General features: G+C 43.2%; 1 protein-coding gene across 3 annotated transcripts in view; it reads left to right on the top strand.

The window, feature by feature from the left end:
• The window catches only part of si:ch211-45c16.2 (mitogen-activated protein kinase kinase kinase 13), a 36,484-nt gene extending 14,434 nt beyond the window's left edge, over nucleotides 1-22,050 (top strand). For 2 of the 3 annotated variants that reach the window (XM_034203976.1, XM_034203974.1), the window contains 13 exons: nucleotides 8,524-9,230; nucleotides 10,237-10,420; nucleotides 10,536-10,727; nucleotides 11,931-12,089; nucleotides 12,179-12,337; nucleotides 12,486-12,594; nucleotides 12,847-12,956; nucleotides 13,131-13,247; nucleotides 15,127-15,270; nucleotides 15,707-16,466; nucleotides 16,804-16,874; nucleotides 17,093-17,384; nucleotides 18,799-22,050. In XM_034203976.1, the coding sequence (XP_034059867.1) occupies nucleotides 8,591-9,230; nucleotides 10,237-10,420; nucleotides 10,536-10,727; nucleotides 11,931-12,089; nucleotides 12,179-12,337; nucleotides 12,486-12,594; nucleotides 12,847-12,956; nucleotides 13,131-13,247; nucleotides 15,127-15,270; nucleotides 15,707-16,466; nucleotides 16,804-16,874; nucleotides 17,093-17,384; nucleotides 18,799-18,894 (3,033 nt within the window). In that variant the 5' untranslated portion in view covers nucleotides 8,524-8,590 and the 3' untranslated portion in view covers nucleotides 18,895-22,050. Of the gene's footprint in view, nucleotides 1-108; nucleotides 209-8,523; nucleotides 9,231-10,236; nucleotides 10,421-10,535; nucleotides 10,728-11,930; nucleotides 12,090-12,178; nucleotides 12,338-12,485; nucleotides 12,595-12,846; nucleotides 12,957-13,130; nucleotides 13,248-15,126; nucleotides 15,271-15,706; nucleotides 16,467-16,803; nucleotides 16,875-17,092; nucleotides 17,385-18,798 lie in introns of all 3 variants that reach the window. The other variant, XM_034203975.1, reaches the window with a different exon arrangement.
• Nucleotides 22,051-26,512: the final 4,462 nt, after the last annotated feature.

Here is a 26,512-nt window from a genome sequence, read left to right as displayed (position 1 = left end):
TTGGAGGAATGTCCGTCACTCTCCCTCTATCCCTGCATTTCTTGCTGTTTTTCTCCATCTTTACCATCGGTTCAGTTTTTTCTCCCCCCCTTCCCATCCTTGCCTCAGAGCTTTGAGAGGACCATGGATCTGAGCTCTGTCTGCTGTGAGTAATCTGCTGACGCTGCGTCTTTGTCGTACATCTGCGTGGAAGCGGTGCGATGTGGAGGTACTTAAGTTCTTATATGTTGTTTTTCTTTCATGGCATTTATCTGATGTTTGTGTGTGTGTGTGCACATTCAAGTGTGTGTGTGTGTGTGTGCTGTTTGTATGTGAATCAGCTGCTGTGTCAGTGTTTGCTCAGTGCTGCAGGAGTGTGTCGAGCGGTCGTGCGTCGGTGCGTGAAGGAGCTATTTTAAGCCTCAGCGGTGATGCTGCTGCTGCTGCTGCTTTTTGATGCAGTACTTCTCTGTGCCCTCTGAAGGACAGGACGAGATGGAAAGGTATAGACTTACTGAACCTCCACCTCCTGATGGAGCAGCCATATGATACTCGGGGGTATTATGACGCTGTGCTGACGGACTTTTTTCTGGGGCACACGTGTACTGCACACACCCACTGGCATCTCCGTATGAGCATATAAACACATCAGATTTTCTAGATTGAGTTTCTTTTTCATCATCCTTGACTTTTCACCCCACTTTGCATCTTCATCCATCTCTTCATTGTCCTCTGCAGTATGAAAGCTCTGTGTGTGCCCACCTCTGTTCTCTGTTACTAAGCATGTTTATGTAACTGCACAGGATGAGTAGCCGGCAGCCGGGCTTTAGAGGAGAGGAGGAAGAGGAGGAAGAGGAGGAGGAGAAGAAGGAGGAGGAGGAGGAGGGGAGAACTCCATCCATCCATTCTCCACACAGCGTTTAGAATAATGGCTGCATATTCACATCTACAGTGGGGCAAAAAAGTATTTAGTCAGCCACCAATTGTGCAAGTTCTCCCACTTAAAAAGATGAGAGGCCTGTAATGTTCATCCTAGGTACACCTCAACTATGAGAGACAGAATGAGAAAAAAAAATGTATTGCAAATTATGGTGGAAAATAAATATTTGGTCAATAACAAAAGTTCATCTCAATACTTTGTTATATACCCTTTGTTGGCAATGACAGAGGTCAAACGTTTTCTGTAAGTCTTCACAAGGTTTTCACACACTGTTGCTGGTATTTTGGCCCATTCCTCCATGCAGATCTCCTCTAGAGCAGTGATGTTTTGGGGCTGTCGCTGGGCAACACGGACCTTCAACTCCCTCCAAAGGTTTTCTATGGGGTTGAGATCTGGAGACTGGCTAGGCCACTCCAGGACCTTGAAATGCTTCTCATGAAGCCACTCCTTCGTTGCACGGACGGTGTGTTTGGGATCATTGTCATGCTGAAAGACCCAGCCACGTTTCATCTTCAATGCCCTTGCTGATGGAAGGAGGTTGTCACTCAAAATCTCACGATACATGGCCCCATTCATTCTTTCCTTTACACGGATCAGTCGTCCTGGTCCCTTTGCAGAAAAACAGCCCCAAAGCATGATGTTTCCACCCCCATGTTTCACAGTAGGTATGGTGTTCTTTGGATGCAACTCAGCATTCTTTCTCCTCCAAACACGTCTAGTTGAGTTTTTACCAAAAAGTTCTATTTTGGTTTCATCTGACCATATGACATTCTCCCAATCCTCTTCTGGATCATCTAAATGCTCTCTAGCAAACTTCAGACGGGCCTGGACATGTACTGGCTTAAGCAGGGGGACACGTCTGGCACTGCAGGATTTGAGTCCCTGGCGGCGTAGTGTGTTACTGATGGTAGCCTTTGTTACTTGGTCCCAGCTCTCTGCAGGTCATTGACTAGGTCCCCCCGTGTGGTTCTGGGATTTTTGCTCACCGTTCTTGTGATCATTTTGACCGCACGGGGTGAGATCTTGCGTGGAGCCCCAGATCGAGGGAGATTATCAGTGGTCTTGTATGTCTTCCATTTTCTAATAATTGCTCCCACAGTTGATTTCTTCACACCAAGCTGCTTACCTATTGCAGATGCAGTCTTCCCAGCCTGGTGCAGGTCTACAATTTTGTTTCTGGTGTCCTTTGACAGCTCTTTGGTCTTGGCCATAGTGGAGTTTGGAGTGTGACTGTTTGAGGTTGTGGACAGGTGTCTTTTATACTGATAACGAGTTCAAACAGGTGCCATTAATACAGTTAACGAGTGGAGGACAGAGGAGGCTCTTAAAGAAGAAGTTACAGGTCTGTGAGAGCCAGAAATCTTGTTTGTTTGTAGGTGACCAAATACTTATTTTACCGAGGAATTTACCAATTAATTCATTAAAAATCCTACAATGTGATTTCCTGGATTCTTTCCCCCCATTCTGTCTCTCACAGTTGAAGTGTACCTAGGATGAAAATTACAGGCCTCTCTCATCTTTTTAAGTGGGAGAACTTGCACAATTTGTGGCTGACTAAATACTTTTTGCCCCACTGTATGAGGACTTTCTTTCTAGAGTGTCTCGGGTTAAAAGATGAAATATTTAAACATTGATGAGATGTATGAACTGAGGAGCTATAGAAGCATTAATGTGTATTGATTTCCTGTGGCTGAGTCTGTCTTTAGAGTACAGCACATGCAGCTCAACACATCCACTTCCTTTTGTTCAGCTCCCATTTCAATCTTTAGCTCTACAGTTTTGTGTATTTTCATATTGCAGCCATTCAAATGGTGCCAGTCGCAGCCAGCCTCCTGCCATATGTGTGTGTGTCTGTGTCACTTTTTGTGTGCGTCTGTTCCTTGTTGTTGGCGGGCCAGGCAGACCGTCCCTATTAAAGGAGCACAAGGGGGATTGTTGTGGCAGCAGCTGTGTGGAGTGTGTGTGTGTGAGGGTGTGCTGCTGTCTCCTGGCCGTGCAGCGCAGACAGGCCCAGTTCACATGGAGCCGGCTCCTCTTGTGTCCTTTGTTGTTGCTCTGGGAGTCTTTCCCATTGGAGCGTGCTCGGTACAGTATTGTGCTGCGAGCAACCACAGCAGCAGAAAATCACTTTCTCTTTTCTCCCTTTTTTTTATTCACCTCTCTTTCATTTTCAACTCTTTCTCTGTTTCCAGCCATGAAATTGTCCTCGCTATTTTGCTCATTCATAACCTTCCATATCCTCCTCTGTCCCCCTAATGTGCTTTTATTCCTCTACTTTTCTCTAAGCTATTCTCCCCCTCCACTGTCTCCTTGGTCTCACCGTCCCTTTCTGTCTGTTTGCATTCATCATCTCTTTCCGGATGGATCTGGTTAGCACTCGTAAAAAGAGCTCCATAAAGCTTTTTCCTTTTAAGAATAGCTTGGAACAAAGAGCATGCTTGACTGAAAAGGCCGATATTGAAGCCCTGTGGGTTTTTATGGAGCCGAGTTAGCTTGGTAGTTGCAGATTTTAGGAGGCTGTGTGTCCTGGATGCAGTGCCGGTTGCAGCCTCACTGAGAGGCTGGGAGAATGAAGCCAGAGGGAGAGTGTGTGACGTGTCGATGGTGCACACTCTTTTCTTCAGTTATTTATTTTCTCTGATTCTGGCTCGTACTGGCTGAGGCTATTTGAGGCACGAGTTGTGTGTGTTTGGAGTGCTAAGGATTCACAGTCTTGTTAACCCTGAACTTAATGTGTTATTCTGCTAGAGCATGTTGTTTAGCTGGGTCTGTTAAACTCATTCACAAACACGCAGTCAGTCATTGATGTTTTGGATTTCAGAAGGAGAAGCCGAGGTGTAGCTGTTTTGGTTTTCATCCTCCTGTCAGTTAACTGTGAGTTTCAATCACCCTCTTCCTCTCTCTGATAAATCCATTCATCACAGCAAAAAAAGGCATATTCAAGGTGATGATTTCCCCCAGTTGGGCCTCAGCAGGTGCTGCCTTGACCTTGCTTTTATTTCCCATGCAACCCCAGTAAACTCCAAACAGGCAGGCAGGGATTATTGCTCTGTGGCTAGTTTCCCCCTCCAGCCACCACCAGGTACTTGAACCAGCTCAGGTGAGTCACCATAGGGAATCAGAAGATGAAGAAACAGGGATTATAGGGAAATGTCGGCTGTGTGACGGCAGATGCCCGAACGCTGTGCCAGAATTTGTTTATTTTCCTCCACCGCAGCAGATTATTACTTTCACCCACCTACTGCCGGCTGTCCAATCCCCTCTGGCAGGACTCATGGCGAGGGAAAGCTGATTTAGACATCGGCCCACATCCGACTATCAAATCAGGGCCAGAGTCGTGTTTCCGATGATGTTCAAATTGCCTAAAATGTTATAATTCGTTCTGCCTCGTATGACAAAGAAATCTATGAACAGCGTGTTTCCAGATTTCTGTTTCATAACATTTGTTACTCACATGATGAACACTGGCCATGAAAGTCCATAGTCTGCATTGACAAGAGAGACGAGCACAGATACCAGAGTTCAGCTGTTCAACTGTGACCCAGAATAACGGTCGCATGTGTCGTTCAGCACAAAGAGAGTCCACGGCTACTGATGGGAAGAGACTTTTGCGTTCGTCCAGTTTTATTATACTTTAATACACTTATTGATTACTTGCGGTGCTCTCATCGGAGACGAATGCTGCTCTCAGCATCAATTTATTTCTCAGTTTGTTTTAAGCGAGGAGTTCTTGAGCAGGTATTTATCTTTCCTTCGACATAATCTGTGTTTTACTCTTGTTCAGTGTTGCAGTCATATGTCTGTGTATGTAATGTTATCTTATTCGTTGTTAAAGGGGTTGGTATGAGACAGAAATGTGTATCCATCTTCTTTTGGGATGACCGCTATAACATGTACATTGTTGTTAAAGAAAAGTAAATACATTCTGATACGCAAAATATTATTTGGGAAAGTTGAACCACTCTCCACTTTAGAAAACGGTGAACACACAGTATGATCTTTAAAACCAACACTATTCTTCTCTCCCTGTGTGACAGCCTGAGTGGATTCAAAAAGGGTTTTTTGGCCTCTCCAAACCTGAGTGTTGGATGAGACTGAGTGTGACTGGTAGCAGAAGGTCAGGATGGATGCTGTGTTGACATGGTAACGTGTGAATGATGAGGTGGGATAGCAGCTAAATTGGTTCTTTGTTGGTGGCGCAGCTGTCACCTTTTAAGGGGAGGTTCCCCCTGTGGGGCCCAGCAGGGCTTCCCTTAATGAGGAGCGGGATGATAGAGACACAGAGGACTCTGCTGCTGCTGTGTGTGAGTGTGAGCATGAATGCAATGCGCCCCTCTGTGTGTGTTAAAGGTCTGTCTGTTGCTGCATTAATATAGTGTGGAAGGTCCAACTGCTTTTGTGAAGATACAGTCTGTAGAAACAAAATCGAAACGACCATTTTGGCATTTGCTGAGTGCCTAAAAAAAAAAACTCCACTCCCCAGAGGATTGCTGGGAGTAGTGGGATTATTGGATCCTGCCGGACACACCCCGGGCATGTGTGTGGGTGTGTGTGTGCGAGCACGTGTGGTCTCGGAACCTGATCCCACTGCATCGCCAGCTGCCATATACACACACACAAACACACACTCATATAAAGTGTGGTGTAGTACAGAATATCAGTGAGTTCCTTCTCTGCCACAGCTATAAGTGTCTTCATACACTAAGGATGCTCTAGCTGTGATGCTGTTGACATTAGGTGGCCTTTAGAGAGGGAAGAAATGAAAGGAAGTGTTTAGAGGATACATAGAGGGGGAGGGCTGAATAGGGTCTGTGTTTGTACAAGCTTGTCTCTAGAGCCCTAGAGGGATTAAAGGATCAGCCCCTGATCATTTCTATCTCTCTCTCTCTCTCTCTCTCTCTCTCTCCTCTCTCTCTCTCTCTCTCTCTCTCCTCTCCTCTCTCTCTCTCCATCCATTCTGCTGACCATCTGCATTGTTACATTCTCTGAAGCTATATCTAGCATACTCCATGTAAACATGTAACAAACAGCGGTCATTGTGTCCTTTTGCCCAATCACGGTCTCTTTCGGAAAGTCCTGTAAATAAATAAATGTGGAAATGAAACCCGGACGCCCAAACATTATTCATGGGTTTCAATGCACATGGAGATCTTCAATTAGAGATTAATGGGAGAGAGCGAGAGGTCCGTTTCCTATTGTTGGCATCAGATATAGATACACGTACTCCTGATTCAGCCTGTGAGGAAGGAGAGTACACATGGGTCAAACTTACAAGAGGCACAAAGGCATCATGTTTTATGTCAGACTGTGCCCTGTAGTGAAAAGAAAATGGTGCAGTTTTAGCTGGGTTATAGGGGTTACAGTGCTTGAGGGTTTTTGTCCAGCCGACCACATCCACCCGCCGGGGCCCACGTCAGAAGCCCAGCTCCGAGAATTGTCCGTGGGGTGGAATTACAGCGCGGGCCCCTACTCGCACAGCTCGATTGTCTTGGCTGTGGAAGGGACGGATTTATTGGATACCTGAGAGAGCATTCTCTCCTTCCCCTGCACTCTCAGCAACCTGCTTAGAGACGGCCCTGCATTATAGATGAGCTTCTGGCAGCCACTACACTCTCACAGCGCTCAGGTTACCCCCCTCGATAGACATACACAGATACAGTACATGCATTCACACAAACATGTAAGCGGCATCTGCTCGGAGCAAAGGTCTAGGACACATCTCATGTAACTGAGAGCATCTCCTGTCAAGGATTTTTAATCCCCCTTCTCCTTCCCCATCTTTTCTGTTATTATCGTTTCCCAAAGGGCAAAATGCCAAATGCATTATTAAACACACACACACATGTTGGACTGTGGATTGCAGGCTTGAGGTCAAAGCTTTGCAGCATTTCAGCAGCAAAGTTATCTGTATCCATGGGGTCTATTTTTTGTACTTTGACCTACGCCCAAAGGAAGAACTGTGCGTTCATGTCAGTGTTCGCGGCAGAGAGCAACATAAACAAAGTGCGTTTCAAAAGGACTTCATGGCTGGCGTGTCCCCTTCAGGAAACCTCCACGTAACACAGAGCCAGCTCACAGCCTCTCGGTCTCCTACCTCCTGGACTTTGATCTGCTGTTCCCGACTGTACACACTGTACAGCCTCTCCCTATATCGCTCTCTCTGTTTCCTACTGTCTCTTCAAACTTGATTGGATTTATAAGGGCATGTCCTCCTGGAGATAAAAGGAGAGAAAGAACTGCACTCTTGCTTGTATCAGAGTTGTGTTTCCTGTAACTCTTAAACACTGCATGTCTGAAACTTTGAGTATTATGCTCCTGCCTCTCTGGCAATACGTTTTTCTTTATCTCAATGAAGCGTTTCCTGATTAACTACATCTCAAATAAGTGAAACGCATTTTAGCTATAAATCCTCATTATCAAGATTAAAGCTTTTATCCAAAAAGTTCATCATTTATGACACCGGAAATGTTCATTCGCTTATGAAGACTGTGAGGTGTTACTAGCATCTCAGAAAAAGGAAGTAAGGGGCCTGAGTTGGGATTTGTGTGTTGCACCATATTATCCTTCTTTATCCTTGTTTATTCTTTAAGCTGTTAAATCCTCTGCAGCTGTACATATATATTTTCCATTTGCCATGTTTGAGAAATATGTGTTCTCAGGTTTTGGCGACCACTGGGTTAAAACAATATGAATAGATGTACTTGTAGATTAATCAAATAAAACAAGATATGTTTTTATGATATTAATCATATACTACAAGCTATTCCTTTTAATATCTCTGTGTTTGGCCATTGCAGACAAAGGTGCAAATAAAAAAACAGCTCTAATTAATGGATTTTTATAACACTTTTCAATAGTGGGACAATTTCTTGTGATAATATGTTCATTTTTCAGGTATTTAATTAAACAAAACACAGACTCACCTGTCTGGCTATGATTTCTATAAACAGTTTGCCAATGGGGCTTACAGTTTGTACCACTATCCATACATACACTAATAGGCAGTGTAGAGGGTTTGGATGTGCCGCTCTGCAGCTGGCTAAGGGCCCGTGGTGGCTCCTGCCGGCCCTGCTGGTTACTAAGTAGTGAGAATGGGATGTGCATGCCAGATGTTTTGCTCTCAGCTGTCCTAATACACATCAAGACTTTTAATCCCTGCTATACTGTTACTGCTGCACAGAGAAAATAGTGAAGTTGTGTGTGTGTCTGTGTTATTATTGGTTTAGCCCGACTGTTTCCCGGAAGTTTCCCAGAATTGCGTTATTTTTATCCGCTGTGCAATGTCTTTCATTCAAAAATCCTGTCTTGTGTGCCCTGATTTAAAGCCTTTCTTATATGTCTGATCTCCTCCATCCTGCAGTGTTTGCACTCCGTAGTTAAAAATAATCATCATTAATGTAAGCTCTCTCAATCCCAGATCCATGAGAGGAAATTAGAGGATTTCATTTCTCCTGGTGGAAGTACTAGGTTCCCATGGCAACAGTTCGTGTTTATGTTGTATGAGGGGTGTCTACAATCATCCAAATGGATAATCTGTATTTCATTTCCCATGGACGTAATATTGTAGATAACCTCCCCCTCTCGTTCTTGTGTCCACTCTGCAGGTGATTTTCAGCATTCAGACAAACCAGTGTGTTAGGACGCACCCCGCTGACTGTCACTGGGTAGCCCATGCACGTGCACGACACCATGGGTAGCTCCCCCGAGGTGCTTTCGTGGACGTCCTGCCCCAGTCTGCTGGTGGGCAAACTGAAAGAGGAGCTCAAACTCACCGTGGTCGGGGACAACATGAAGAACTCAAACGCGCCCAACTCTCAGCCTCCTCAGGCGCCTCCTCTCAACCTACCTCCTCAGATTATCACGGACCTCGCCCCGCCGACGCACCTGCCCGTCCCCCTGCAGACGCTGCAGACGCCCGTTCAGGACGAGGACTCAGTGCTGGGGGGTGTAACTCCCCCGAACATAGCCTTGAGCGTGGACTCGACCCGGAGCGAGGGCGGACACTTTGACAACAGCGTGCTCCAGCTGCAGGAGCAGAGCCACGAGGAGGCCAGGTCTCCGAACGCTCCCTGTGAGCACGGCTGTGGGAGTGTGACGGAGGAGCAGATGTTAGACTGTCCAGCAGACTACAGTGAAGAGGGGGGGGAGACCCACCACCACCACCATCCTCACCCCGATGACATCAAGCTGCATTTCCACAGAGCGGGGCCCGGCTCGGGGGGGTTCTTGGAGGGGCTGTTCGGCTGTCTACGACCTGTCTGGAACATCATAGGGAAAACGTACTCGACAGAATACAAGCTACAACAGCAAGGTGAGTTCTGGGTTTACCTTTCAATTCAGGAAACTTAATTCTCTGTGTTTAATTCAAATGTCCCTTTAAGCCTTCTGAAAAACAAACTCTAGTTCCCTCCTGTTTCTCCTGATGTAGTCTGAAACTGTAATTGAATAGCCGGCTCCAGCTTCACCATATTGCCGTTGTGGGCGAGGCGGGTCAGCTGTCAGTCTAAATCGAGGTCATGGTTAAGGTAGAGTCGCACAGAGTCGAGGTCAGACAGAACTGGGCTTGGTCTCGTGGTTTCTTAGCTAATGTCTGAATGTGGCTGGAGATTTCAGCATCATAGCCTCTCCTCCGCTCTGCTTTCTAAACCCCATAGCAAGGATGGAAAAGTATATGATTCATCCTTTGACAGTTATAACAGTTATGCCCAGGGTGTTGTATTTATTTGCTTGGTTTGGCCTGAAATATGACATTTAGTGTGAATCATGTTGGGTGTGTTTTTCTTTTTCTATAACTCTGAGGTGTTCAAAGGAGTGGTCATCGCGAACCTAAATTACATGTCCCTTATTTGAACGTTTTGTAATTAGGTTCAACCTCAAGAAAAATGGTGATTTATTTTAAAGGACTTTAGGAGGTAAGGCTCCGTTTAGCCAAGATGTTGTTCACGCCCAACCCAAAATAAAATTGAAAAATGGTAATGTTTACTCTTGTTTTTTTTTTTTTTATTAAATTACACAAACAAGAAGTTCATTTGTGAGCTTAAGTTGTACTTTTAAAGCCAGCCTAACTGTATCTGCCCATTTCCTTTGTGCTAAGCTGTGCTAACTGTGCTGCTAGCTGAAGCTTCATATTTACTGTTCCTTTTTTAGTTAACTCTCAGCAAAAAGACAATGAGCTTAGTTTCGAACGATTCCTCTAAAGAGCAAATAAGAGTATGGAAGAAAATAAGGGGGAGAAAGAAAAACAATTGACAATCATATACCGTTCACACTGTCGCATAATATTTTATTTTGACAAAATGTCATGTTCTTGTTTCTAGACATGTGGGAGGTTCCATTCGAGGAGATCTCAGAGCTGAAGTGGCTGGGCAGCGGTGCTCAGGGCGCCGTCTTCTTGGGAAATTTCCGCTCTGAGGAGGTGGCCATCAAGAAAGTGCGTGAGCAGAAGGAGACGGACATCAAACCCCTGAGAAAACTCAAGCACCCAAATATCATCAGCTTCAAGTAGGAATAACAACATGTTACCTGATAGTATGCAAATGTGCAAGGTTGAAACATGTTGTCCTTATCAGGATCCATCAGTCTTTAAACCATTGTTCCTGTTTTTTGTCCATCTCAGGGGTGTGTGCACCCAGGCGCCTTGCTACTGCATCATCATGGAGTACTGTGCTCAGGGCCAGCTGTATGAGGTGCTGAGGGCCGGCAGGAAGGTGACCCCCCGGATGCTGGTGGACTGGGCCACGGGCATCGCCAGCGGCATGAACTACCTGCACCTGCACAAGATCATCCACAGGGATCTCAAGTCTCCCAAGTGAGTTTCCTCCTTTCCTGGTACTTTAGAATGAAAGTGTATTTCGTTTTGGGGATGCAAAATGAATAAGAATATTAATTATAACGATAATATAAAGCCACATTTCTCACTGGTTAGTGATCGGCCCCAGTACTCGGACTAGAGCCAGACATGTCCTAGTTTGGATGTTGTTCAGAGTTTCAAAGGAAAACAACACATTGGCAAAATAAGTTTTAATGTTCTTTGTTTTGTTTTGTAAAAACTATAATATCAGTTAGGTTAGCGCTGGGATATTGAATCATCCATCTTTGCTGACTACACCCTATCCTTTCTTAATCTTAGGTAAACTATAGGTTATGAACTTCTGTACTTTAAATATGTGAAATTATCAATTATCTTATCACTATCAAACATTTAGTTTTTGTTCATTTTCAGCCACTGCGTTTTCTAATACTATGCAAATTATTCTTATATTCTTTACATTGAGCAGGTCCCCCACTTATAATTGTGTTGAATAGTAATAGATATAATTTAAATTTCAATGCGTCGGTACGTAAAGCTGCAAATGATCTACAGTAGAGGAGTACAGTATGTTTTCTTGTTTTTTCCCTGTTATGTAATAGCCCTGCAGTGGTACTTCAAGTTGATTATCAACAACAATTCATCTCTTTGGAGTCTTGACGTTAACTAATGTTATTCTCAGAAATAATAAAACCCTCTCTCCTTGACATAAGAGTCGAAACAGTGTCCTGCTCCTCCCCCCCTGCACACTGTAGCCCTGTTCCTCTAATCGATATCATCATGCTGCTGCAGTGCCAAACACTGTATTAGTCAGCAGAATGATAGCAGGCTACTGACTGTGCTGGAAAGGTCAGTCTCATTTCGCTAATGGGCTGATTCAGATGTACAATTGTGCTTCTGTAGCCATCTTTTTGGCTTGGGGATTTAAATGCTACAAAAATAATGTCAACCCCCTTTAAAACCAGTGGAAATGTCACAGGATAAAAAATGAGTCTGAAAGGTTTAACACAGGTTCATGTGGCCTGGATTAATGTCGCTCTGACACTGATTGGCTTCAATATGATGTTTTTATATGAACACTATAATTACTAGAGGAGGATAAAGATTATTACAGGACCACCGTAAACTTGTAGAAGCTTTGTCTTTCTTGGTTCTCTAGATTAAACCTTGCTAACAAGTTTTCTGTCTGTGTCTGTTTTTCAGTGTTTTGGTCACATACAACGACACTGTGAAAATCTCTGACTTTGGAACGTCCAAAGAGCTCAGTGACAAAAGTACAAAGATGTCATTTGCGGGTACGGTGGCCTGGATGGCCCCAGAAGTGATAAGAAATGAGCCTGTGTCGGAAAAAGTAGACATCTGGTAAGTACTAAAACTACACAGTAAAGAAATGTAAAATCATTAATGTGGAGCTGTACTGACGCCTTACTCTCTTTGCTTTTCTGTTGAAGGTCATTTGGGGTCGTGTTGTGGGAACTTCTGACCGGAGAGATTCCCTACAAAGACGTGGACTCCTCCGCCATCATTTGGGGTGTGGGCAGCAACAGTCTCCACCTTCCTGTCCCCTCCACCTGCCCGGATGGCTTCAAAATCCTCATGAAACAAACATGGTGCGTGTGGATAACACTGTATATTCTGTTAGAATATTGGTGTTTTAAGGTTTGGTGCTACGTTTATACTTTAAGACAAATGCTAACGGTGTCTACTTACCGTTCTCATATAATTACATATCGTTTCCCTGTTATTTGCTTATTTTAGGCAAAGCAAGCCCAGGAATAGGCCCTCGTTTCGTCAGATCCTCCTACACCTCGACATTGCTGCTGCTGATATCCTGGGAGCTCCTCAGGAGACCTACTTCAAGTCTCAGGTCGGCCCTACTATACTCAATAACCTCCACTTTGTATTTGTCACAGGACTTTATACACTTACAAACACAAGTTTGCTGTGCTTAAATAATAAAGTAGTACACAAGCCAGTAGATAAGATAGATAGTATTAATCTCTTTATTCTATTCTCTCTATACTAATAACTATTATATTATCTTAGTGCTGAGTCTCATGGAATATGTGTGAAAGAGAGGATTTTCATTTTTCTTTGTATGTGTTCATCCATATTACAGTCAGAATGGAGGGAGGAAGTGAAGAAACATTTTGAGAAGATCAAAAGTGAAGGCACTTGCATCCACAGGCTGGACGAGGAGCTGATCCGACGCAGGAGGGATGAACTCAGGTGTGTAGGGAGGAGAGACACAAGGAGGCATAATTTACAGGTAGAGGAAGCAGCAGGCAACCCATAGCTTGTTGTGGTTTCAAAAGTATTTTAGTGACATACTCCTTGTTAATGATGTAGTTTGGTAATGTGTTTGGAAGTAAACATTTGTATGCATTTCCTAAACTCTCTCAGGCACGCACTGGACATCCGGGAGCACTATGAGAGGAAGCTGGAGCGAGCCAACAACCTGTACATGGAGCTCAGCGCCATCATGCTGCAGCTGGAGGTCCGCGAGAAGGAACTCATGAAGTATGTCAATAAATCCTTCATCAGTGTATTCATCAGCTAGATGTGCTGCTGTCCTGCTCTCTTCCTCAGTATCAGACCTTACTATTATTTGCTCCTTTATAAAATGTTTTTCCAGCAATAAAATAATGGAGATCTTTACAATGGTCCGTCAGGAGGACAAATGTTTGTATATTTAGTTAGTGAGGAGAATAGAGAAAAAGTAACTATTTTCAGTCAGTTTGTAACACTAGAACAATAGGGTGTTTTATTAGATTAGATTATAATCCTTTATTGTCACTACACAGAGTACAGCGAAAGATTCACATCACTATTAATAATAATAATAAGTATAACTTTATTGATACAGCACTTTTCAAAACAACGTCACAAAGTGCTTTACATGGATTAAAACAAACCGTTCAGTTGGCAACAAAGCATGAGAAATTCCCCAAACCCACCCAATAAAATATCCAGCATTTCATAGCAGCAGTCATACAAAAAAAGAAAGAAGGTAAAAGAAATAATACATGGATGTTGCGTCAAACAGAGTGGTGTCATCATTAGTTAAAAGCTTTAAGCCCCTGTCACACTGTCCCGAAATGTACACCCGATGGACACACGATAAAGGAAATGTTCAAATTCGGCTGTGATCGTAGCAACATCGGGGCATTCGTGAGGGCATCTTAAGCCATCGTATGACCGCCGGTGGAGTTTCTCAGGCTCCGGCAGCAACTTCGTGAGCAGCAACTTCGTAAGGCACTCATGAGGGCATCTTGTCAAATCGTGTCATCTTCGTGTTATCATCGGTGCATTCGCCCTCACTCTGATCGGGGCGAATGCCCGATGGCACAGATGATAACACGATGCCCTCACGATGGCCTTACGAAGGGCAACATTGACACACGAATTCAACACGAAAATGAACCTTCGCAAGGTCCTTCGGCAATTTTTTGGCAAGCCAAAGATTTTGCCACCGCTCACGAAGTTGCTGCCGGAGCCTGAGAAACTCCACCAGCGATCATACGATGGCTTAAGATGCCCTCACGAATGGCCCGATGTTGCTACGATCACAGCCGAATTTGAACATTTCCTTTATCGTGTGTCCATCGGGTTGTTTTATTGCACAACAAAATCATGTAAACATATTATGTAAATAACCCAATTTGTGTTCTGTGAAACTGAAAAGGATATAATATATTATTTTGAAGGAGAGTTGACAGGAAGTTGTTGTTGCTATGGAAACAACATTACGGAGAAAACGTAATATTTTCTACATATAAAGACGGATAAAGTAAAGAACAAAGTCTGAAGATATCAGTACAGTATCATAGTACTGTAACATAATTGTTTTTGGTACTTTCATTGCAGTTGTATGTCTTAAATGTAATGTAAATGTTGCCTTCGTGTGTGGTTCGGGGCCATCTTCGTGCGAAATTCACAATTCCATATTCGTGGGTCCATCGGGTGTCAATTTCGGGACAGTGTGACAGGGGCTTTAATAAAAAGGAGAGTTTTAAGAAGTGATTTAAAAGATGTCACTGATTCAGATGTGTGTTTTACATGTTTTTCACATTTTGGCTGCACTTCTCAGGCAACTACTTATTTTTGCTTGGGAAATGAATCTCAGATTTGTTTTGCCAATTCCGTGATACATTTTTTTACCCGTGAGGATTCCTCCCTCTTCTGAAAAATTCCTGTATATGTTGTCCTGTGTTTTCCAAAAAAACAAAGCAATCAAAGAAATAAATAAAATAGAAAGTAATTTTTTGCATTCAAACTGAAAGTAGGATCATCTGTATTAGTTTCAGATAAATTGTGGAGTAATGTTAGTGTTGGTTAAACTCTTGAAACTGTGTGTGAATGCTGCGCTCTGTCCAAACTAATTCTGCCGTCCCTGCAGGAGAGAGTCGGCAGTGGAGAAGAAATATCCCGGAACCTATAAGCGCCAGCTGGTCCGACCCATCGCCAGGTCCAACGCTGTCGAGAAGCTCATCAAGAAGAAGAGCAGCATGTCCCACAAACCTGGGATGCCCAACACCAAACGGTATGAACTGTAGAGAATCGAGCAGCTCATTTGAAAAGTAAGACGCTAAACATCGATTAGCATTGGCATTCTCAGGTTCATCCAGATGATGAGCTACAAATTGATCTGTTAAATAATTGACATTGGGCCATTGAAGTTTAAAAAGAAAAAAAGGAATTACCGGGGGAATATTCAGTGTAAAAACTACATTTTTATAAAGTGGTAACAAACATCAACAATTTCCAAGCAAAGTATTCTCTGGGGTTTTAAAGTCACTAATAAGAGAAATAAACTCTCTAATACGCCACTGTACAACTCGTATAAACTAATACAGACTTACTTAATTAGGTTCTAGTAAAGCCAGAAGTTTAAGTTTTACACATTGGGCATAAAGTTATGAGGAAAACAAATAAATTCAGATACATTATGTAATGTTAATTAAATGCCTTTCTTTCAGGCCGGACTTGCTTCGCTCTGAAGGCATCCCGGGCCTGGACCACCTCCCCTCCCCCTCGCCTCTCTCCGCCAGCCCCAAGATCTCCACCCCTCCCGGTAAAGCCCGCTACCGCAGCAAGCCTCGCCATCGCCGCGCCAACAGCAAGGGCAGCCACAGCGAGTTCCCCGGCCTGCTGAGGCCTCTCACCGCAGCGTTAGAAGAGTCCCAGTCCCTCCAGGAGCAGCCGTTCCTCCATCACCACCACCACCACCTCCCAACCACCGAGGGGCCTCTTCTCCCCCTGAAGGGCCGCGAGGAGGCCGTTGTCAACTGTGCCAACAACCTTCGTTACTTCGGCCCTGCCGCCCCTCTCCGCAGCCCTCAGACGGACCACCTGCAGCGCCGCGTCTCCGGCTGCAGCCCCGACCTCATATCAACCGCTGTGGACGCAAACACACGACAGCGGACTTCATCCACCAGCACCAGCCTCGCTGCTGGTGCTGGGTCTCTGTGCCCCTGCTGCCAGGCCCACCCCTTCCCCGGCTGCCTACACTGTCAGGAGACCCCTCCTGCAGCCAGCCACCCGGAGCTGCCTCACTACTCCCTGCTCAACACCCAGGAAGGCTCGGCGTCCTCTTTAGGGGCCCAGAGCAAAGACCCCGCCTCAGACGGAGAGGCTGCAAAGAAAGCTGAGCCGCAGGAACAGCAGGCATCCCAACGCACTCACACCCTGGCCAGCGCCCTGCCCCGGACCCTCAGACCCCTCAGACCCCTCAGGAAGGTGAGCAGAGGTGTGTGTGTGTGTGTGTGTGTGTGTGTGTGTGTGTGTGTGTGTGTGTGTGTGTGTGTGTGTGTGTGTGTGGTGTGTGTGTGTGTGTGTGTGTGTGTGTGTGTGGTGTGTGTGTGTGTGTGTGTGTGTGTGTGTGTGTGTGTGTGTGTGTGTGTGTGTGTGTGTGTGTGTGTGTGTGTGTGTGTGTGTGTGTGTGTGTGTGTGTGTGTGTGTGTGTGTGTGTGTGTGTGTGTGTGTGTGTGTGTGTGTGTGTGTGTGTGTGTGTGTGTGTGTGTGTGTGTGTGTGTGTGCTATGAAAGGTGATTTAAAAGCTGTCATTTCTTCACAGGGTGGAGATGAGTCGTCTGAAGAGGAGGAGGGAGAGGTTGATAGTGAAGTGGAGTTTCCACGGAGACAGAGGTAAAATCTAGGTTGCTAAGTCTGCCACCTCGACCTTCACTGTGTTGTAAAGCTGTTACATGACATGCTGCAACAAATAAAAAGAACAGACCAATACAGCACCATAACCAATATAATCACTGTAGTTTGCTGGATACAATGAAACATGTATAAAGCAGTATGTACATGGAACAACTGGATTAAAATAATGTATGTTTTCTTCCTCCGCTGCCTCACAGGCCTCATCGCTGTATGAGCAGCTTCCAGTCCTACTCCACCTTCAGCTCAGAGAACCTGTCAGTGTCTGACGGGGAGGAGGGGAACACCAGCGACCACTCCCACAGCGGGCCCCTGGAGAGGCTGAGCGCCAGCCAGGAGGAGCACCTGGATGAGCTGCTGTCCCACACCCCCGACATCCCCATCGACATCTCCACCCAATCAGACGGCCTCTCCGACAAGGAGTGCGCCGTCCGCAGAGTGAAGACCCAGATCTCCCTGGGGAAACTGTGCTCCGACGAACACAGCTACGAGGTCAGTACTGTGGTAAAAATCTGTCATTATAGCCATGCAGAGGTGGGAAGTAGTAGAGTACAAATACTTCGTTACTGTACTTAAGCACATTTTTCTGGTATCAGTACTTTACTCCACTGCTTATTTTTCTGACGACTTTTTACTTTTACTTCTTACATTTTGAACACAAATACCTGTACTTTCTACTTCTTACATTTTCAAAACAGGATTGTTACTTTAGTTTTAAACTGCGATTGGTGGCGTGATCATTATTATTTAGAGTCATTTGAACACGATCCGTGTATCCATCATTTCCTTGTCTTCTATAAACAAGAGGGACCAATGAAAACGTTGTCATGTTACCGTTGTTCAGCATCGAAACATTCATTAGCTAACAATTACATTATTGTTCTATTAATATGAAGGGAGGTCAGTTACTCTTTAAAACAGCTGGTAGTTATGGGTACTTTTTACTTAAGTACATTTCGAAGCCCATACTTCTTTACTTTTACTTGAGTAAAGAAGTTTAGTCAGTACTTCTACTTTTACCAGAGTATTTTTAAACACGCAGTGGCGAGCTGTCTGAGGGCCTAAGATATTCTACAAAATAATATTTAAAAACATTTAAAAAAAAAAATTATATTCTTTTTTTTTAAAAATTTAAAAATATTTTTCATTAGTTTTACCAAGATAACTTGATTTAATTGTATTCAAAATAACATTTCCAAATAAATAAATCCTTGGAATCTGCCTATTCAGTTAACGTTTGAATGTGAAGGGTTAAATGAAAGAAGCTCGTCTCTGCGAGTTACGGTGAAGACAGGAGCTGTTGGACGTCCAGCTATGAATTCACAGAGGGCCCGCTATAGTAACTGGAAGAGAGAGTAATGTCAAATGACAGTACAATTGACCAATCATATCTTCCCTCTAAATGGGTGGGTTTTATTATCGCGGACTTTATGACAAGTTCCGCCCGCTGTGAAACTTTTCTTGTTTCCATAACAACAACAACTTCCTTTCAACAGCGTAAACTCACCTTCAAAATAAAAGCATGCCAAATTACACTTAAGACATACAACTGCAACGAAAGTAACAAACACAATGCAATATCCTTTTCAATTTCAAAGAACACAAATTGGGTTATTTATAGGTGTTGTTTTGTGTGGTAGAGGGTCGCTTTCATTGATGCGTTTTGCACCCCGGGCCGTTGTTTTGATATTCCGCTGAAGTATACGCTGTGACGTAATAACTTCTTTTTTTTCGAGGGAAGGGGTGGGAGTCAGAGGGCCTAGGTATAAAAGTCACGGCTTGCTACTGTAAACACGAGTATCTGTACTTCTACTTGAGTAAAGGATGTGTTTACTTTTGCCATCCATGTAGCCATGCCATCAAACAATCAAGATTCCCTAATACTAAATCCCTCTTTCCCTCCCAGAATCCACTACAGTTTGGGGACTCAGACTGTGATACGTCTGAAGCAGAGTGCTCCGATGCCACCATCAGAAACAACAAAGCCCCTTCCTCGTGGTGAAACCCGCCCCCCCCAGGGCTTCAGCTTCTTTTTCATGCCTTGAGGCCCTCGGGTCCCACTCTGCCCCGCAGAAGATACAGCAATAAGAGGACGACATTGTAAACAAAGCTCCTTATAGCAAAGCCCCATGCAATCTCGCCCAGAACATCCCTTATCTTCATTACAAAAAAAAACGTTCCCTCTCATCTCTAGCTCAGCATCCAGGGATCCCCCCTTTTGAATGATAATGTACAGTAGAACATTCATAATTTATTTTTGTCTGAGTTTTGAAGGAAAATCTGTAAATTCTCTGAATCTGAACAGATAAAAAAAAAACATTTTTAAAACTGAGCATGGGCTTCGAGGATGATGATGAGGATGATAATGATGATGATCCAAAATACCCAACCAACAAGGACCTCCCCTCTTACTAAAGATCTACCTGCTTCATGATGAGCCCTGGTACCCTGCCTCCCCAACTTCCATCCCCTCCCCACCATGATGAGTGAGGAATGGGGAGCTTATAAAAACACCAGCATGAACAACCTGCTTAGCAACCGGACTCCTAGAAACCATGTGTCCCCTCCGTCACCAGGGTCTCCTCTTTACTGTCCAGCATGCCTGTGCAGCGCGCAAAAAATGCACAACGCTGCCAGAGGACTGCATGAAGTGCACAAGCTCTCGGTGCAACAAAGACTGACAGTTAAGGAGACCATACAAACAAAAATAAACTCTTCCTCACACAGCTCATCCTCTTCGAGACATTGTCATCATCAATCAGGAGATGTTTAGGGAGGTTTCAGTGTGTATGAAAACAGCCCTTTCCTTCTCCATTAGACATTACAGTTTCAAGTCTCATCTCAGGATTGTTCGAAGACTGTGAGAAACTGGACTGGACCAAATATTGTGTACGGATCCTCTTTAAGCGGCACATACTACGGACCATATAGGAATATTAAAAAAGGGTCCTCCAGATAGCCTTGATGTTCAACCTTTTATTGCTGACGTTAAATGTAATGTAGAGAAGTAGAGCGTTTAATTTGCTTTCCAGGTGCAGTAACCCATTTCTTGAAATCCCTAGGTGCAGCAGTTCCAATTTATCATTTTTCTAGCAGGGTAAAACAAATTGCTTTCTGTGCTGTCATGGATGAAACAGCAATAATATAGGTTGGCGCTCAGGTGAGGAAGAAGGTGCTTGCTCAGGATCCGGGGCGTCTAGCAGGCTAGATACAAGAGAGTAAAACAGCTTAGTATGGATGCTATGTTTTTAAATTGTCCCCTTTTTATGAACTCACTTTTAATGCTCAGGGTTTGTGTTGTTGAGAGCAGGAGCAATATATCAACAGCCACTAGATGGCGGCATTTACAAACTGCTTACTTTTTCTTGTGTTTTGTAAAATGTCCTTTAAAGGTTCCCTCCACCATCCGAAATGTAGAATCCCAGCAATATCACTATTCTTGCCTCTGAAAAGGGATACTGCATCTGTGAGAGCTTTTTTTTAAAAAATATTTTGTATCCCTATTAGAGTGTTTGTCATCCTTAAGGATTCTGCGTTTGAAAAATAGCCAGCCAGCCGGTTGAATTGAACGTTAAAGATGTCAAGATGTTAGCTCATGTGTACGCTGAATGCCGAGATAAAGTGAGGAATAAAAGCCAGAGACGAGGCCCCGGAGCAATAAAGCTGCTCTTGGTTTTCAACAACCTCATCTCAGTGTTAGTAACTCCTGTTGTATACACATCTGTAAATGTAATCTTTCTTTGTCCTCTTCTGTCAATAGGACCAGCGCGACTGGTAGAAAACGAGCAGGAAGTTCTTTTATCTGTGTTGTATCAGTATTGACAGGAGTTTGTGAGTCATGAGAAGCGAGTAGCACAAGGCGGATCTAAAATTGTGCTGATGGATCAATTCCCTTTTTTTTTTTTGCTTAAAGGTAGGGTAGGTAAGAATGGAGAAACCAGCTCGAGTGCGCTAGAATTTGAAAGTACACAACCGAAAAAAATCTGCCCCTTCCTTCAGACTTCCTTACAGGCTCCAACACACACGATCGCGTACATGACCAATGAGGGCACGATATAAGTTTGTGCAGGAGATGGAAGGCTGACAGGCAGGTAGGCCCAGGGCAGATAATTGGTCTAGCTTTTTACATGGCCACGGCTTCCACAGATGAAATATTTGTATTATATTTATTGTCAAAGCATTTCATTTATTCATTGCTATCGGGATGTTAAGAGCATTCCATGGAATATAACAAAAAGTGTTTCTGAAGTGAATTACCTACCCTACCTTTAAAAGCTTTGGAAAGTCTTGGCCCCGCTGCTGCCGTTCCTTGAGCCTCCTTCACCCTCTTCTTCACTCTGTTTACGTTAGTGTGAAATAACCTAGTGTATTATAATGACTGGGTAATCCGATCAATATCCTGTGAAGTATGATTGTTGTTAAGATTTAATTTAATTTTGATCTTTTTTCTTTGTAGCTGGCCTACATGATTATTGAATTAATTTATTATGAATGACTGGTAAGGTGTTCTTTAATTTCAGGCAGCTTTAGAAATGTCATGACCTATGATTTCTCCTGAAAAAAAGTATTATTTAAAGGAAGCACAATTAATGGGTATGGGAAGAGGACAGTATGTGTATGGGAGAACAAAAAGCATCATCATATCATTGGCTTGATTTTATTATTTGACCTTCCATCAATTACATTATGATTAATTAAGCAGACTTTACATCAATAATTCACAACAACATCAGGCATTCTAAAGTGTTTTCATCTCAACATAGACATTTCTAGTACAACCAAAAGCAGTCAGTGGACTGTCACAGCAGGGTAAATGAGATGTTAGTCTGAAGACATGTGAGGCAGATTCTGTGCTTCTGCAAAGATCCCTTCTTCTGCAAAGATCCCTTCTCCTTTTTATTCAAAACACCAGTTACTAACATCTGAATTTCTGTGAAATTGTCTCTAACTGTAGACATCATCTTTGCCTCATCCCATGTATCAAACATCTGTTTCTTTGTTAATCTTATTTCCAACTCCCTTTCCTGTTGAATGGCATTACGATCAACCAATCCTGTCCGTTTCCTGTATTATCCAGTGTACAGTGCAATGGGTATCTGGGAGAAATAAAATCTGAGCAAACAACTGCATGGAATAAATGCTGATGTACTGTACCCAACACACTGTGGTCTGTCTCTTCTGTGACTCATCTAATTACATCTGTAAATAATTCCTATTCATTAGAAATTAATAGAATGAGTAAGGTTTGAGATACATTCCATGAACGCTTCATTTGTATTCAAGGAAGTTACAAATTATGAGGATTGATCTGAAGTTAAAACTATTAAAATACTTGTTGGGCAGAGATGTGCACTTTTGAGAGTAGATACATTTTGTGGCAAATTTTATTTGCTGTCCACTATTACTTTTGCCTGAAAGAAGAACATTTCTTGACAAGGAAATATTCATCATTGCCCTCTTTTTTCAGTAGACATTTTCAATTCAGTGAAATGACTGAAACCAAGTTTGATAACATACAGGAAAGTAAAAGGATTCATTTTGATAAATTAAACTATGTATAACAAAACATTTTAAAGAAAGAAATAAGCATCATATTGCTGTTTTTTATTACATTTACTCTAAGCATAGTAATGTAGGTTTTCTCCTTCACCAAATGCATGTCACTATAAAATAAGGTCCTGGCATTAAATACACAGTACAAACTTTCAACACTGAAAAAGCTTGTAAAAGACAGCAGAGGTTTTGGCTGGTCAAAGTAAAAGCACAGGTGTTATTAATTACAATAACGAGGTCTCATTAAGCCATGACAGTGTGACAGTTAGTTAGCATGCTAAAAGAGAGACAAGGAACTCCTTTCCTGCCCTGGTTACAGAACAGGGATGCACAATGTTTTAGGTATGACATGTTTGTTTTTCACAAGTTTAAAATAGCCTTTGCTTTGTGGAACATACCAATCATATAATATGCTGATCCAGATTCCCCCCACGTGACTGAAGAGTGGTGTGATCCAAAGTCCTGCAAACACCCCAATAACACCCCCACAGTGGGCCCCCTGATTAGTGCTATATTAAAGGCAGGTGTGCTATAAAGACCTTCCAATGAGGATGTTAAAAACACATGGACCGACAATTAAAACTTGAGAATGCAATTCCTGAAGAAATTGCTAGTGGGAATGCTTTATGCTGAAAAGCTGACGCCAAACTGCTGTGCTGAAATGTATTGTGTAAGAAGAAAGTGAAGAATTTAGATTGAAATGATACATGAACACTGGGGGCTTGAATGTGTGATGAGAGAAGAAAGAAAGTAAAAAGGCTTGGAAAAGCAGCAGAATATTTGAACTGCAAACTTTTGAACTAACTTGATGGTGAATGATCTGTCGCCATGCCAACGGCATTTGATGACATCCCATAATACACTTAGATGCGTTGATGGCTGCATCGTTACCAAACCTGTGAAGTTTTGGGCCATTTGGAGCATTTGTACTGCAGTTTATGAGAAAACCGTGTTTCATGGTGAGCATTGTGTTGCCATGGCAACGGCATTTGAAGAAATCTCAAAACTGTCCCATAGATGTCTTCACGGCTGGACTGTTAGCACACATGTGATTTTTGAGCACTTTTTGAACATTTTCATAGGAGTTATAGGGACATCGTCTTTTATGGCGAGGGATGCGTTTCCATGGAAATGGCATATGATGAAACCCCATAATTGACGTAGAGCTGTTGAGGGCTGGACCGTTAACCATTATCTGAAGTGTGGTGCTGTTTTGACCCTTTTCATAGGCGTTACGACAACATCGTGTTTTATGGCGAGGGATGCGTTTTCATGGAAACGGCATATGGTGAGATGTCAGATTTGACGTAGAGCTGTTGAGGCATGGAGAGGTGATATACAGGTGAAGATTGTGGGACGACCGGACCGTGTCCATTGGAGCTACAGCGACATCGTGTTTTATGGCGAGAGATGCGTTCCCATGGCAACAGCCTATGGTAAGATCTCAGATTTGGCGTAAGGCTATTGAGGCATGGACCGGTGATATACAAGCGATGTTTGGGGGACGATCGGACCGTGTCCATTGGAGTTACAGCGATATCCTATTTTATGGCGAGGGATGCGTTTCCATGGAAACGGCATATGATGACACCCCATCATTGACGTAGAGCTGTTGAGGGCTGGACCGTTAACCATTATCTGAAGTCTGCTGCTCTGAGCATGTCAGTTGGAGTTATGACATCATCGTGTTCTCATCGTGTCACAGGTGTTTATATTTGAGCTAACGACGTGTCCAGAGATCAAAGGTTTCCATGGTGATCAAATAAATGTGGCAACGGCTCAAATTTGTTGAATAAAACATTTGTAACAGGTTTATTAATTGACCAAAAAATATGAACAGTTGAAAGATTGAAAATGGGATTATTATTAGGATTATTTGTAGGTCATTGAAAAGTAGAATCATTTAGAAAGATGTGAACATTGAAGTTTAAATTTTAGAAAAGCTGACTGTAGTGCATCGCTGGTTTTAAAAGTGATTTATAAGATGTGCAATACTTAAAACGTTTATAAAGATCCTCTGAGTGTGTGTCATTAGTTAGCTGATAAAAGGTTAGGGATAAATACCTTGACATATTGACTACAAGAGCTTGAATCAAACAAGCAACCTTGTATTTGAAAGATTAACTGACATAGCAACAGTCACACGTGGTATATAAGTGGTGTGGCTGAGTACTTTAAAGGGTTCATGAATAGAGGGGACTTGAATGTGAAATAAGAACAAGAAAATAAAAGTCTAAATGCATGAAAAAGCAGCAGAATATTTTAACTGAAAACTTTAGAACTTAAAGCATACTTCACCAATAATGTCTAAAATATGTGGAACATGTTGAAGTCAGTAGTCTCCATCAGACGGAAAATAAGACAGTCTGTTAAACTCCAGTGACCACGTCATTAGTCTGCTGCTCTAATTATGTCAATTGGAGTTATGACATCATCGTGTTCCATGACACAGGTGTTTATATTTGAGCTAACGATGTGTCCAGAGATCAGAGGTTTCCATGGTGATTAGTGAGAGGAAAGCATTTTCATTGTTCTGAATGAGAGATAAACCTGTTACATGTGAACGTTTTTTTGAAGAACCGTAACAGATATCGGTGAAATTTCAAAGCGTGAAGCATGTCAAGTAACTTGAGCATCTGAAGTGTACTTTCGGGTGAATAATGTGGCCTTTTTGGCAGATTAACTAAAGGTTGGGAGGGTTACTTTGTAAATGTAATCAGTTACTGATTACTGAATACATGGCTCTGAAAGTAATCCGAATACTGTGGTGGGGAAAGATGAGGCTGAATTTACAATGGAGTTTAATGGAGACATGTTGAACGTGTTTGTCACTTCATGCCCTCAAAAGGCATTTTGTTTAATTATTTTGCTATAAAAAAAAAATTATCTTTCAAGATTTTTTTTAAAAAGATTTTTTAAAACACTTTTTTTTGTTTTAAACCTTTATTTAACCAGGTGGTCCCATTGAGATCATCGATCTCTTTTTCAAGAGAGACCTGTCCAACAGGCAGCACGTAGGTTACAACATGAACATAAAGCAACAGAACACAAAAGGACATCGTATAAGTGCTACATTTACACACCTAGAGACATTGACAAGTACCAACAGTATATTTATATCTCGCCCTGTCAATAAGCCTCACCTTCTTGGCAAAAACGTTATTGTTTTTGAAGTGGTGGAGAGACAATGCACAGTTTGACCCACTGCTGTCACCCATGGCCAAAGCATATCTCTCCGTCCCACTGAGGTGGCGTTAGATTTTTTCGCTGTCCGTCATTTTGACAGACAGGATCGTAAAATGTCCGTCATAATCCCTTATTACCCGTCGGGTCTGAACAGTTCACAAGAGAACACGCTCGTGAACTGTCAACGGGGGGGGGGGGGGGGGGGGGGGCGGGGGGGCGGGGGGCGGTGGTGTTATGCCGTGTGTGCAGGGTTAGGTTGTAACGGAATACATGTAACGGCGTTAGGTAATCAGAATACAAAAATCAAGTAACTGCATTCAGCTCGCGTTACATTTGAAAAACGAGTAACCTGATTACAGTTACTTTCGTAAACCTGAAGTGAATACATTTGAGATTACTTATTGGAATTATTGGTGGAAAGATTTCCTCACAACATGTAATATTCATTACTAAAGGTAAAGCCGAATCATCACAGCGATGATCCCAAAAATGGGCGGGTCCGCTCAATGAAATGATAACAACGAAACATGGAGGAACAAAAGTCTGCGTTTAAATCGCGCGTCTGTGTGTGTGTGTGTGTGTGTGTGGGTGTGTGTGTGTGTGTGTGTGTGTGTGTGTGTGTGTGTGTGTGTGTGTGTGTGTGTGTGTGTGTGTGTGTGTGTGTGTGTGTGTGTGTGTGTGTGTGTGTGTGTGTGTGTGTGTGTGTGTGTAGACGTGTGTGTGGTTAAAACACATCAGCCACACCGCTCTTTAGCCTTTCTAATGATTCTGAAGGTAAACACAGTGAAGGCGGTGCGTGAAAGGCACGGCGCGCTCGTCTTCAGAGGCTGAGTTAACCCTCCCGCTGCCTCCTGGCGCTGCAGAGATTTCATGAAGTGAAG

The sequence above is a fragment of the Gymnodraco acuticeps genome, unplaced genomic scaffold (genome assembly GCF_902827175.1).
Source record: "Gymnodraco acuticeps unplaced genomic scaffold, fGymAcu1.1, whole genome shotgun sequence".
Taxonomy (NCBI): Eukaryota; Metazoa; Chordata; class Actinopteri; order Perciformes; family Bathydraconidae; genus Gymnodraco; species Gymnodraco acuticeps.
Note: the sequence above shows the minus strand (reverse complement) of the source record. Positions and strands in the feature narration are given on the sequence as shown.